General features: G+C 41.4%; 2 protein-coding genes and 1 pseudogene across 3 annotated transcripts in view; 2 read left to right on the top strand and 1 right to left on the bottom strand.

Annotated features, from left to right (window-relative positions):
- Window positions 1–12,100, bottom strand: part of LOC138000765 (WD repeat-containing protein 55-like) — a 25,212-nt gene extending 13,112 nt beyond the window's left edge. Inside the window, exons 1-4 of one of the 2 annotated variants that reach the window (XM_068847407.1) lie at window positions 12,061–12,100; window positions 11,210–11,299; window positions 9,353–9,468; window positions 527–624 (exon numbers count right to left, since the gene is read on the bottom strand). In XM_068847407.1, coding sequence (XP_068703508.1) covers window positions 527–624; window positions 9,353–9,468; window positions 11,210–11,227 — 232 coding nt within the window. In that variant the 5' untranslated portion in view covers window positions 11,228–11,299; window positions 12,061–12,100. The remainder of the gene's footprint in view (window positions 1–526; window positions 625–9,352; window positions 9,469–11,209; window positions 11,300–12,060) is intronic. The other variant, XM_068847408.1, reaches the window with a different exon arrangement.
- LOC137999403 (uncharacterized) lies at window positions 709–4,177 on the top strand (annotated as a pseudogene).
- Window positions 12,101–12,151: 51 nt separating the features above from the next.
- LOC138000767 (post-GPI attachment to proteins factor 2-like) overlaps window positions 12,152–15,000 on the top strand; it is a 38,353-nt gene continuing 35,504 nt past the window's right edge. The window contains exon 1 of the mRNA XM_068847409.1: window positions 12,152–12,325. Within this exon, the coding sequence (XP_068703510.1) occupies window positions 12,152–12,325 (174 nt within the window). The remainder of the gene's footprint in view (window positions 12,326–15,000) is intronic.

A 15,000-nucleotide genomic window follows, 5' to 3' on the forward strand; every position in this document is an offset into this window, starting at 1 on the left:
TAAGCTTGCGCAACCAGCATTGCCCCTAGAACAAACTAAAATCAGAGAAAGAGCTACACAAAATTGCCTAAACTGAACGGTGATCCAACGGTGATATGCACTAAAGATAGGGGAGAATATTATTGTTTATTATCTTGACAGTGTTTCACAAACATGAGTTATCATCAACAAAGACGAAGAATATAGTAACACTGATTTTTGTAACTTAATTTCCTTTGTTTACATGAATTTTATAGATTATGAATTAGATAAAAAATTATGAGGGTTGTCCAAATTATACACACAAACTGAGTTGGGTCGACCATTTGGTAAAGAAAACTCAGGTTTTACATTTTGGTTGATAGAGAGGAAGTGTTTGTCAGTGCTCTTCAAGGTTCTTATTTACACATAAAGAACAAAGCATACAGCATAAATCACTTGTGAGTAATTAAAACCAGTTTTCTGTGTTCAACATGGTTGTCGGTTTATGGACAACATGACTCAAATTGAGTATATTTGATGTTTAGGATCATGAAAATATACTCACACAACCCATCTAAGGAAAAGGACAATGCTCTGCAAGCTTTCTTATGATGTCCAAGATCAAGCAGCAAATGGTTTTGTTGACAAGCTGAGTAAGAGTAGCTGAGGACATACAAAACAAAATTAGGCCAATTTAAATTTCACTGGTAAAAAAAAAGAAAAAAGAAACAATGTTCAAGATTAGAAATGAACAAGTACCAAGAACGGGACAAGGCTTTCCGCGCCTTCTCCGCATGGGTATGTGGCAAGGCAGAGACATGTTCCTACACTGCTACATGCGAGTGCGGCGAGGTCGTTGACTACACCGACCACATTAGCCGCAACGTTTTACTCAACTGAATCTACGACTCCGAAATACGAAAACAGGTACAGTCGAACCTCGATTATCTGGACTTGTTGGGACTAGACGAAATAGTCCGGATAACTGAGGGTCCGGATAATCGAGAATGTGAATATTAATGAGGAACAAAAACTGATTAAATTAAGAAAGCGACATTTAATCGTGAAACAAAACATTTACAAATCGTTTGGAAAACAAAATGGTCTGCATCTTCACTGTCCGTTGTGAATACCTTTACACGTGTCAGCAAACGTCATGATCTTTTCTTTGCTCTTGCGGATATCAGATATCTGCCATTTACTAACGCCATATTCAGCTGACAAATTGGTTCCTTTTTTTTTCTTTATCTAATCGCAAAATTATAGCCTGTTTATCTTTTACCGAAAGAACGGATCGCTTACGCTACAAGGACATGATGATCGTGAATAAACATTTGTGACGTAGTGTAGCTTGTTCGCCGAACGAGCCAATAGAGGGCAACTCTAAGCCAATCAGAACTCATTCGAAAGTTGTTCATTAGTTACGACGTGTGCGAGCGCTGCTTTATTGTGCTTTTTGAAAGCGAAACAAACTCGCCTTTACTTCACTTTTCAACGCCGTAGTTTTAAAAAGAATATGGCTACGGATCTTGATCATGACTAATAAATATTCATGAAAAAATTGGAATAAGAGAAAAAGTCCGGATAATCGAGAAATCCAAATAATCGAGGTCTGGATAAACGAGGTTCGACTGTACTGGGGACAACAGCAATACTGAACAAGCCTGTGAATGACGTCATTGCACTAGTGGAGCAGAAAGAGATGGTGCGAAATGCCCTACCCTCGTCAAACCTCTCAACACTGTCAGCCTCCCAACGCTAAAAGAAGACAGCCCAGTCGCCCACCCACCCCAACCCCAGCAGATCAGGACAGGGAAGCCTTATGCCCTTTGATTTCCATATAGATCCTATTTTCGAGATCTCGAAGTTTTAAAATTCGGTGATGTTATTTTGTTTCATTTAGGCAAGTTTATGTTTTTCTTCTCTAAAGGTTTACTTCCGAATTCATTTAATGACATGTTTACACTGGCTAATTATATTCATCCTTATAATACTAGAAACTCATCCAATTGCAATTTTTATATTCCATTAGTTCGAACTAATATACGAAAATTTTCAATCCGCTTCCAAGGCCCTAAAATTTTCAATTCTCTTGACAGTCAAATTAAGTCATCTGGATCTACCGCTCAGTTTTGCAAAAACCTCAAAAGATTTCTTCTTTATCGTTAGTACCATCAAATTCTTCGAAGTATTTACGCTTTTGTATTTTTGTGGATAAATGTGTGTGTGTGCACTCTTTCGTCTTTTTAATGATATATTGTATTACGTCCCAGTGCTATCTTATCATAAGCTCTTATAGTTTCTTTATGGGCTTCCTCGCCTTTTTTTTACAATTTTTTGTATTTTCTTTAATCAATCGGATACATTATATGTAATCATGGCAAATAAAAACCTTGAAACCCTGATTGTAAAGGCTCCTTCAAAGTCTTCAAAGAGGGAGCATGCAGATGGAACACGAAGCTGCACCAGGTATGCATAAATTGCTACAGAGTGCGGCGACGGAAAAAATGCCCACAACCAGCCAATATCCAGGCGATCGAGTCAGAGCCGATATCTCAAGTGACAGCAATACACCATTTGGAAGCACACACAAGCCAACGACGCCGGAAATGTTCCCGCCGCAAACACACTGAAAGTGCTAGCTGTGCAGCCAGCAGACCCACGTCCACCAGACTGGAACATCACATCTTCACCAAAGGTGAATGGAGGCGAGCCCAACTCAGGGACCACTCAAGAGTGACCATCACCATCTCTGTTGACAATCCAGCCAACAGCACAGACGGCCAAGTCCACCGTAACCAAGTAACCCTATCAGTGAACGCAGACACCGCAGCGCAATCAGACCTGTGGTCCATAGAAGACTTCCTCGCTTGTGGATTCTCCCGTGATGACCTGCACCCTGTCAGACTGAGTCTGGCAGCAGCTAACCGCTCTCCCATTCGACTAGAAGGTGCTTTCTTCGCCAAGGTTACTGCAACATTTCCAAATGGCAAACTTACGTCCAGTCGTTCAATGGTGTATGTGAGCAACTCGGTCAGAGCCATGTACCTATCCTATGAATCGTTGCTCAACCTTGGCCTACTGCCAAGGGCCTTCCCCTCTCCTGGGGGAACACAGAGCCCCAGTGAGACAAACAGCCTAAATGAAACACACAGGTCCCCAACGACCAATGCTATTCGGTTTATCAACGATGGCTGGGAAAGCCCACAGACCTCCAGCGGCTCCACGTGCTCATATCCCCAGAGGACAACCCCACCATTGCATCCTACTGAGCTGCCATTCCCCTCCACCCCAGAAAACAACCAGCAGATGAAGGCCTGGCTTATTGAAAGGTACGCCTCATCAACCTTCAACACCTGCCCTCATCGAGCATTGCCATGCATGGACAGCCCATCTACTGAAATACTTGTGGACCCCACTGCCACACTGAAGGCATTGCATACCCCGCAACCATACCTACCCACTGGCAGAAGAAAGTGCACGAGGACCTCCCTCACGACGAAGCACTCGGTGTAGTTGAACGTGTATCGTATGGAGAACCAGTGACATGGTGCCACCGCATGGTGGTGACCAGGAAACACAACAGCTCCCCCCGCAGAACAGTGGACCTCTCCCCTCTCAATAAATACTGCCAACGTGGAACGTTCACCATGAAATCGCCTTTCCACCTAGCATGTTGAGTACCAAAGGGCACTTGGAAGACGGTGACTGACACCAGGAACGGCTATCACAGCTTTCCCCTGCATCTGACAACATTCATCACTCCTTTCAGTCGCTGGCGCTATAAAAGAGCACCTCAAGGCCTCCTGTCATCCGGGGATGGCTACAATCGATGATTCGACGCCATCCTTTCAGAGTTTGAACGAAAGAAACGTGGTGTCGATGACATCATCCACTACGACACAGACTTGGAGCAGCATTGGTAGAGGACCATCAACTTTCTCACACGGGTAGGACAGTCTGGCATCATGTTGAACCCGGCTAAATTCCATTTTGCCTAAAAGAGCGTAGACTTCACGGGGTTCAAACCCCTCCCAAAGTACCTGGATTCCCTCCCCAGCATCCACAACAGACGTCAGAAGCTGGTTTGGCCTTGTTAACCAAGTGACAAACTATGCACAACTGCGTGACACAATGGCACCTTTCAAGCCATTCCTGAGCCCACGCTGCAAGTTCGAATGGTCCCCCGAGCTGGAAGCACCCTTCCAAACGTTAAAGAAGACCACTGTCGAAGCCATTCGGGAGGGCGTAGAGATCTTCGACTTGAAAAGACGTACCTGCTTCTGCCCCGATTGGTCCAACCATGGCATAGGATACTTCCTACACCAACAACATTGCAGCTGCCCCTCTGGAGTACCCGATTGCTGTCAGGAGGGATGGAAAATCACACTAGCAGTCTCACGGTTCCTCTCCTCTGCAGAGCAGCGATACGGGGCCATTGAAGGAGAAGGCCTCACGGTGGCATGGGGCCTCAAACAAACGCAATATTTCACCCAAGGATGCGACAATCTCGTCGTTGTCACCGACCACAAACCGCTGGTAAAAATCTTGGGTGATCACACTCTGGATGAGATATCGAATTCGCCCCTCTTCAGACTAAAGCAGAGGACCCTACCTTGGCGCTTCACCATCGTACACTGTCCTGGACGATACAACGAAGCCGCTGATGCCACCTCCAGACACCCGTCTCCTTCGGGCTAGGGAAAAGATCTCTCTCTTGGACCTCTAAGCGACCCAGACTTGGCCGAGTTAGCACTGATGGCAACCATCCGCAGTGACCCAGTCCTGCCACCAAGTCCTCCAGCATCTCCACTTGGCCCACCAAGGAGTATCCTCAATGGAACAGCGCGCTAGGGCTATCGTCTGGTGGCCTGGCATGTCAAAGGACATCTAAGAGACGAGAGACAGATGTGCCGACTGCAACAGCAATGTGCCATCACAAGCAGCGACACCTCCAATACCCACAACACCACCATCCAAATCTTTGCCGATTTCTTTAATTATGGTGGCCACCATTACTTTATCATTGGAGATCGCCTCTCAGGCTGGGTGGAAGTACTAAGCTCTACAACAGGAACTAACCTAGGAGGATCCGTAGGCTTGGTCCACCACTTACGCAAATTCTTCTCCACATTTGATGTGCCAGAGGAGCTCTCGACCGACGGTGGCCCAGAATTCAATATTGGCATTGACCACAGAGAACCGTGTGTCATCCGCAGGCTTCCCCCACTCTAACGGGAGAGATGAAGTGTGTTCCAACAGAACCAACGAGGTCCCCAACCCCACAAGGGGGACAGGTCAGGGCTGGTCCTGGAATCCACCAGGAATGACCAATACAGGGTGAAAGTAGACAGATCAGGATGACTGACGTGGCGCAACCGCGCTTCTTGAGGGTGTACAACTAGTTGCAAAATTGTTGAAGCACTTTCATTAAAAAACACCTTTTCAAGCTTCCAATACTCGACGTATCTAGAATTTAAACCTTTCCCACTTCCCCTCCCCTCTTCCCCTTTCAATGTTGACTGTTTAAGTTTTCAACATTCCAAGACTGATAAGGGGGGAGGGGGGCTGCAGTGTGAGAGATAATAGATACATTTATAACACCCCAAGAAGGTGAAGTGTCTCCACTACTTTTGTAACTTGTTATAGCATCGCCACCTCCCAGCGGCACAGTGGCACTCGAGCTCGGCCAGGAAGCACCAGAACCCTGCAAAGGCAGCGCGGACAACCTCTTCCCCCCGCCGACCCAAACAGCAGAAACACCCTCTGGTCTAACACCCATAGCTGACCCCCTGCCCGACAGGGTGGAGCCTGAAGCGCCAGGGCCAGAACCACCTTCACCGCCTTCGTCACTTCCACATAGCCACCCTAACCGTGCAAGGCGACCACCGAAACTATACGAACCCGAAACTGGCAAATGGGTGGAACATTGAGTCCAGCACCCGACAACAGGTTCCTGGACTGGGGGGGGGGGGGGGGGGGGATCCTACGTTTGAGTTACGTTCGAAGAGTCATCTTATTCATAGCTACATTGGATTAGAACTCTACTTACCACTTTATTATTGTAAGTTAGTTTGTACTACATCTATGTATCATCTTATTTAAGCTTGTAGGCCTTTGTCTTAGTATTGTTCTGTTGTTATTTGTATTGTAGGACTCTTTCATCGTTGTACGATTATTAAACCGTGTCCAGCAACGAGGAGCATATTTCTTCAACCTTCAGTACCCTTCCTGCACCTACAAGGCCAATGATTCTAGTTTTCAATCTAAAAGAGTTGCCTATTGGCACAGTGCAAGTAAATCCTTGTCTTCAAGTTGCCAAAAAATCAGAATTGCTGATACATGTCAACAAGTGAATTTAAATGTTCATGTCAGTAGCAGAAGATCGACCGAAGATTGGCAACTTATTTCAAATATAGTTTATACTTGTAGAGAAAATGCCCGCTCTTTCTTTAAATCAGAAGACATGATTGCATCTTCCGCCAAATTTGTGATATGAACAGCAATTCACTGTACATACATTGTAAAGTTTAAGTCAGGATACGTTTACTAAGAATGTGCAAGAAACTACCAGCTACTGTATTTTCATATGTGCTTCCTATCCAGTTTAGTTGTGCTAAGGGCATGGATAAGACCTCGCATTGGTGTACACTTTAATAGCTGATTTGTCAAGTAAACATAGATACCTAATTATTGTTCCCTAATGTTCAAACTAATAAAAGCAACACAAAAGTTGTTGTCTTACTCTGAAACCTAGTAAAACAAGCTTAAAATAGCTCAGGAAAAAATTGCACAATTTGCACAGTTTTTCACACAATAAAGGGTTACGTTTCTGCAAACATTGGCCATGTAGCACTCTAGGTTTCTACCCCATATGAACCACGTGAGCATTAGCCTTACTAATGAAAATGGGCCCACACAAGGGCAGAGAAGAATTCTAACCAGGGTGGGAATTGAACCCACACCGCCAACGTTTGCAAAAACATAATCCTTCCTTGTACTTGTAATTGCCGTGACTTTAAAGGGGCTAGGTCATGCTATTTTAGGTAATTTTGTTTAATTTTGTTAATTATAACAGGGCTTCTGATGGGATGCGGAAAAAAATTAAAGATTATGCGGAAATTTTTGGCCATATTATGCGGAAACATGTTTTGATTATGCGGAAATTACACCGGATTATGCAGAAATTTAAACATTTATAGAACTAATAATTAGGCCCGTCCAATGTATTATGCTTATGGTAAATCAGGACTCGAAATTGCGACCAATTAGGCCCGTCCAATGTATTATGCTTATGGTAAATCAGGACTCGAAATTGCGACCAATACAGTCGCTTTTTCTCTTTTGTGATTAAGATATCTGGCCGAGTCGCCAATTTGCGACCAACATTCACCGTTAAAATAAAAGGGTTAGTAATCGGCATTTTGCCGAAACTTTTGCTAAAAGAAATAAAGCGATAAAAAAATATTTTGTTTCTTGTCATGCATTTTGTTTCAATTTGGAGATATGGAGCAAAATTGTGATGTGGTTGAACCACGATCCATTCCATCGATCATTCACCATTTTCAGCGTTTTTTTACACATACGTATTGCGGGCTCTTTGTTTTGTACAACTTCATCGCAATGATTGTCCCTACTTTACCAGAGTTACAAATGATGCGATTTAATTTGCTGCTATAACTTGCGACTAAATTTTCATACCTTGTATCTTTTTCAAAAGTTTCGAGCCTAGGGTATGTTATGAAAACGGTTTAACTAGAGTCCAGGCTCATTCCCGAAAAATGAGTGGAAACTGCTTACGCACTTTCATCTTGCAAACGAAATGGCGTGTTTTCTTCAATGATCAGGAAAATAAGCGTTTCAAAATAGTCAATCTCTTTGGCTTTTGTGTTTGTGAGGGTGGTAATCAGCTGCTTTATCACTAATATCAGGCATTTCTTCAGTTTTATGCGGAAAATATTGTAATTATGGTGAGGATGCGGATTTTAGGGAATTATGCGGATCCGCATCGGCACATCCTGTCAAATGCCATCATGTTATAAGCTCTAAATGTCAAATTGGCAGAGCAAGAGTCTTTCACTTGCAAAATCACGGCCACATAACAACTGAGAATGATCTTCCAGCTTTGTAAATGACATTTTGATATAGACTGATATAAATTTGAAAAAAGGTGGGCCGACATTTTTCAAATTTACCCAAATTCAATCCATTTCAATCTTCTCCAGTTTTGTCCATCCATGTCCTTTCTTGGCTTCCCTGTGTTTTGTTGGAGTTCTTCTATAGTTTTGAACAGTTATTTTGATATTTTAGTTAATTATATGACCATTCGATCACTGCTGAAATTGCCTGAAATTGCGTGACCTAGCCCCTTTAACATCTTCAGTTCCCTCGGCTTGCTCCCGTTTGACCTTGTAGCTCAGTCAGTAGAGGAGCAGTGATGTAACCCGAGGGTTGTGGGTTCAATTCCCACCCTGGTCAGAGTTTTTCTCTGTCCTTGTGTGGGCCCATTTCCATTAGTAGGGCTAAAGCCCTGGCCAAACGAAACGCAAGTCATCGCAAGTCGACGCAAGTTCTCACTTGCGAAGACTTGCGTTCACTTGCGATAGGGTGGCCAAACGAGACGCAAGTTGAGCGCAAGTCCTTTGCAAAAGTAGCAGAATTTTTGTTTTTTTTTTTTCTTTTTCCTAGGCTCAGACTCGGAAGAGCTGCTACTTTCACTGTAGCTGCTGCTTATACTTGCACCGCTACTGGGTCTCCTGTTATGGTTTTCGTTTTTCTTATGTTTTTTTAACTCCCTATCCTTGTTTTCTTTTAGCCCTCCAGGGCTTAAGTTTTCCGAATTTTGCTCCGTGACAGAAGCCATCTTGTCAAAATGAAAGCGCGAAAGGCGCGAAATAGTTTGAGGTTCCTGCTCAAACAGCGGCATCAGATTGGCTAAAAGGTTTCCAAAAAAGTTCGAATGACTTGCGAAAACTTGCATCCACTTGCGTTGAGTGGCCAAACGAGACGCAAGTTGGGCGGACTTGCGTCCAAAATTTGAACTTGTTCAAATCAAACGCAAGTTGTCGCAAGTCTTCGCAAGTGAATGCAAGTGGGTGGCCAAACGGTATGCAAGTCAGCGCAAGTAACAAACCTTGCGTCGACTTGCGATGACTTGCGTTTCGTTTGGCCAGGGCTTAACGCTCACATGGTTCATATGGGGTAGAAACCTAGCACTTCACATTACACTCTAATTAGTTAAGTCTTTTCCCACAATAGTCCTTTCTTATCACATAATATGCCCTGTAAAATTTCGCACAATTTTTGTTTTTTAATTGCACCATATCAGAAGGCCTGGCCCCCTTTAGCAACCTTCTTTCAAAGAATGTTTATGGTTGGATTGTATACTTACACTGTTACTTTGCCTTCAATTTCTCCAGCAGCAATAAAGTCTCTGTTTGGATGAAAACTCAAATCGAATACTTGACTTTTGAAAGATATGTCACTTGGAACAGCAATATCAGTTTCCTACAGAGGAAAAAAAGTAATTAAAACAGGCAATAATATATTCTACCAGCTGCAAACCCTACCCAGCAAAATAGCCAAGAAAAAGACTCAAAATTCAAAGTAAAAAGTGAAACAAAGCACCGATTTGAAAACACCATTTATGACCCCACCATAAATTGAATACTAACCAACAAAGGTTGGATTTGAGAGTAAATACTGTTTTAGGCCTTAAATTAGGCCTAAAACGTTCTTGCTCCTAATCTCAGTCTTAATATACATGTAATCCTAATCTTAATCTCAATGAATTAGGGGCTATAACGTTTAGGGGCCTAAAACGATATTTAATTTCAGATCTAATCTTTGTCAGTTGGTATTCAATGTATGGTGGGGTCATACAGAGTGTTTGGTGTTTGGTTTCGGTGTTTTGCTGTTTTGTGGTTTAGTAATGCCCAAATTCAATAATTGTTTGATTGTTGTTTTTATTCAAGATGACATTTTGACAACTCACTGATGGCTTACATGAAAAGACCCAGCCAAATGGATTCAACAGGTTGGTTCAACATCATCCAACATTGTTGGAACCAATGAATGAAGTGATAAATTATTTTATATGAAATGAATAATACATTGAACTGCGGATGTGAAATCAAGTGAAGCTACAATCCTTGCTGTTATGGATGCAATTGTAGCAAGTGCATAGACAGGGTTTGAACCTGTGACCTCACAATGCCTCATGCGATGCTCTAACCAACTGAGCTATGAAGCCACTGATGTTGGCAGCTGGTCATTTGTGGGTTCAAATGTTCCCATGATGAATGAACCAATGAACTAAGTGATATATGAAATAAATCACACCTTGAACTGCGGATATGAAATCAAGTGAAGCTATGATCCTCGCAATTATGGACACAATTTGAGCAAGTACGTACAGAAACCTGAAAAATTCAGGACTTCAACAGGGTTTGAACCCGTGACCTCACAATGCCGGTACAACACTCTAGCCAACTGAGCTATGAAGCCAATAATTATGTTGCCAGCTGGTCATTTGTGTGTTCACAGCACGGTTGGTTAGAGCGTCGCACTGGCATCGCATGCGAGATCATGGGTTCAAACCCTGTTGAAGTGCTGAAATTTTCAGGCTTCCGTATGTACTTGTTACATTTGCCTCCATAACGGCTAGTCTTAAAGAATGATCAAAGCTTCACTTGATTTCATATCCGCAGTTCAATCAATGATTCATTTCATACATCCTTTCATTCATTGATTCATTAATATATTCATCACAGGAACATTTGAATCCACAAATGACCACATGACCACCAACATCAGTGGCTTCATAACGTAGTTGGTTAGAGCATTGCACAGGCATCATGAAGTCATGGGTTCAAACCCTGTTGAAGTCCTGAATTTTTCAGGCTTCTCAATGCACTGGCTATTAAAAATTGCATCCATAACTGCAAGGATCATAGTTTCACTTCATTATTGGATCCAACATGTTACACTTGTTTGGCCACCACATTGTACAATGTTGAATGATGTTGAACAAATTTCCTTCAAACATCGCCTTCAACATAATCCAACATTTCTTTTGTTCTTAGGTATGAACAACAATGTTAAATGTGTTTGGCCACAGTATTCAGCATTATCAAATGCACATCTACATCTGCAGCTGCATGTTCCAGCAGTTGACTTAATTTTGTAATGGCTGTTTCTGCTACAGTTTCACATCATTTTTGGGGTATTCTGTAAGGTCTATTCTTACCACTGGAGTCTCGGCCATGCTTGTCCGCGATAATGGAGTATGACGGCTGGCCTTATGAGTCTGCACAACACAGAGTGTTCAATGGAGAGACTGGGCGAGAATATTATAGGGTAAGAAAGTGTAATGCGTAACATTTTACACTCAGATTGCAAAAAATATATATATTAACATAACCTATTGTTTTCTTTGTTTTCAGAATTCCATGATCAATCGGGAGAATCTGATAAAAATTGAGAGAGCGGGAGGCATCATATCAAATCAGGAGGGCCACAACAACCTCATCTCCTATTCTTCTCGAATAGTGCATGTGTGTGGGTTGTTTAACGTCCAACAGGGAACTTGTGAGACAGGGCCTACGGTTTATAGCGATATTTCTCGTAACATCACTCATCGTTATTAAAATGCCAACCAGAACCTTATTGGCTGTTGAAATAAGGCTGCCTTCTTTTGTTCCGTGGTTGGCAAATTTGAATATCAAAAGAATTGTGACGTCAATGTTTGTCATCAACAAATATCGCTATAATCCTTATCCAAGAACAGTTGAAAGTCTACCCATTTGCAGATGAAATTACAAAGGTAGCACTTTCTCCTCAGTTACTTTAAGATTCTGAGTTTTGATCCCACCGGGGTTAGAACCAGCGACCTGCCGCCTGACAGCCCGATGTCAACATGAACAAACTGAGCCACCGGTACACGGTCTGAATTAAATTGACGTTGTTAATCTGCTCCTGAACCAAAATTAATGACTACACACCATGCTCGATATCGATTATCTAACTAGCCAAAATAACTAAGTTGTTTCTAACAGAAATCCTAGACAGTCTGTTCGCTATAACGCCAACGTAACAAACCTTCAATTGATCCGCCATCTTGTTTTAATAAATTAGCCGCTGTGTTACGCGCCTGCTATAGGAGCGGCTACGAAGCTACGAAACTGTCAACATGGTTGACAATTTGGGAAGCTTAAGAGACAGTAACCTTCAGAAGGCTCTATTATCCTGTTCTTTAGAGCACTTTGTTTCATTTATAAGTCTTCTGCCCCTGCTCTCTTTCTTATCTTGTGCGGCCATCGCGGTTTTTTGGCATTATGAAGAAACTACAGTATTTCATTGTTATGTAAGTATCCGAACATGAGCGTATATTTCATGTATGCAGCATCAATGTTTTGACATTTGTCAGTTTTCCCGTCCTTGGGTCTCCATTCTAAGTCAAATGTCCACCACTGGCGACCACACTTCAATCAACTCAGGCACTCACGTAACTTTATTGTATACCTCAGTGACACAGTAAAGCCCTGGCCAAACTATCGAACAAAGTTGGATTCCACATGCAACATTGTTGGATGTAAATGTTGATGTAGCGGCAAAACACTATCCAATATTGCTTGATGAATTGTTATTCAAGTTCAAGGTGGCACTAAATTTATAAGTATAGCCCTAACACTAAAACGAAAATCGTTCGTAGCGTTTGTGCTGCTGGAGTATAGACCCTATGCAAAAATGGCTGCCTTTAAATTATTCTTTTGTTCATATTCAAAATAGCCCAACTAACCTCGTTTTTGAGACAAAAATAAAAAAAATTCTAAAGAATTTGTTATCCCGAACGAGGTTACTTGGGATATTTTGAATATGAACAAAAGAATAATTTTAAAGGCAGCCATTTTTGCATAGGGTCTATGGGGTGCCAAATGTAAAAATTTATATATTTATTTAAGTACTTTTTCCCTATATTTTGTGTTATTTATCAAATGTCACAAAAGTGGCCCTGTAATTTATAAATAACACATTTATAAACGGCAGCTCTTTTCCAAAGGGTAAAAGGGTAAAGGGTAAAGAGTTAGTATTTATCTTACAAAATTTAGCATTTCTTTAATTTTCAACAACCTGACCCCTGACTTAAGAATTACCACAAGCGATAATCATATTACCTTTTTGCTCTCATTTCGTCTTTGTCTTTCAAGTTCCTTGAAAGTTATAACAAAACTCACATGCAGTTCAATTATACATACTGGGAGGTGGGTTGCTGCTCAAAACCTCGCCCATGTTTAGGGTGTGTTCGATTGGAAATCCGTTTTCAAAATCGCGATCTTTCTGATTTTCGTGAAAATATTGAAGGGCCGCAGCCAGGATGAAACATAGTTAAAATTTAAAAAACTATCTCTGGCTAAGCTCGTAGTTTTTAATCATTTTAGCCAGAGATCGTTTTTTAAATTTTTCTGATTTTCATTAGAACAAAATCCTGACGTGGATTTATTTGCGGATTTTATTAATTAATTGCACTCATTCTCGAGATTTCAATAGCAAACCATTATTTTTTTTTTGATTTTGTGTTCAATTGCAATGCTGAAAGATCCAAGTCTTAAGTTCTACATGCAGATTTCCATTCGTAGGATTTGGTCTGCTGTGCTCTCCTTCATAGGGCACCCATAATATTGCTTCCACAAAAAGATTAATCATAAACAAAACAATTTCTTGGACCGTGCAATCGAGTTCGCGCCATTTCAACAGGGTGTAATAGGAATTGATGGCTGTGCCAAGCACTTCAGCAAAAAGTTTGGTTGAAAATATTACCCCTTACCCCTTACCCTTTATTCTTTTACCCTTTACCCTTTACCCTTGGAGAAGCACTGCCAATATATTAACACAAAAGTTATCAACTTTGCGATTTACAATTGCAAAGTTGGTAACCTAATGCGATTTATAAATTGCAAAGTTTGTAACGTTGAGATTTATAAATCGCACCTAAATTGCAATTTGAAAATCACATATTTGCGATTTATAAATAAATCGCGGGTGCGATTTATAAATCACAAAGTGCGATAAATCACACTTTTGTGATTTAATATAACTGCAAACTCATGAAATTCATGCCTGTGGGCTTGTGGTTAAATGTTTTGATTTTTTGGTGCACAGATGAGACTTGACAAGACCTGCTCTCCTCAGCCATCTCAGGAGTAATTTCTGAGGCATTAAGTGCTCAGGAATCATCACAGAAAAGTGAGGTAAGGATAGGTTTACTTACTTTTTGATCAATTTTATTTTGATTTATGGCAAATCAGTCTGAATTGTAAGCTTCGTTTTATTGCCATTTTTGATTTCCAGAGCTTGAGATCACAGAATCTTTATCGCACTGCATCCATACCTACAACTGCTCCTTCCCAGGTTTGTATGATTTCATATAGCTTCATCTTTACCTGTGTCATTACAAGTAAAATTATTACAAATGAGAGAAGTGATCCTCGGACTAAGGTCGACAATTTAAGCAACTACATGTATCTCTTCTAGACACCTGAAAAATTCAGGTCGCTCCAAGACTCTAATTGGAGTCGAACTCATGACCTCTGTGATGCCAGTGCAATGCTCTACCAACTGAGCTATGAAGCAGAATACTTCAGAGCACGTACATTTATTGGGCTCATTAATTTTGTTTCGGAATCCATGAAGGAGTCAATCACTGAAATGAATCTCCATCAACATTAGTAGAAATTCCATCAGTGCCAAGATGCAAAAGAGGCTGACAAGTGCATATTATATTACATCATTTTGCTTGCCAAATACTGTCTATGTCAGATGCAAATATGAAATTCAGGAGAAAATGATTTTATCCTACTTTTTACTCTCAATTTCCTTTGTTCTATGTAATATGCACTTGTTTGCAATTCTTGGCACTGAGGGAATTTTTGCTATTGTTAATATAGATTCATTTCATTATCGAGTCCTTCACAGAAACAAAACCCTCTCCCAATTGTGGGCTTCAAAACGTTGCACCGGCATCGCAGAGGTCATGGGTTT

This window comes from Montipora foliosa, chromosome 4, assembly GCF_036669935.1.
Source record: "Montipora foliosa isolate CH-2021 chromosome 4, ASM3666993v2, whole genome shotgun sequence".
Classification (NCBI taxonomy): domain Eukaryota; kingdom Metazoa; phylum Cnidaria; class Anthozoa; order Scleractinia; family Acroporidae; genus Montipora; species Montipora foliosa.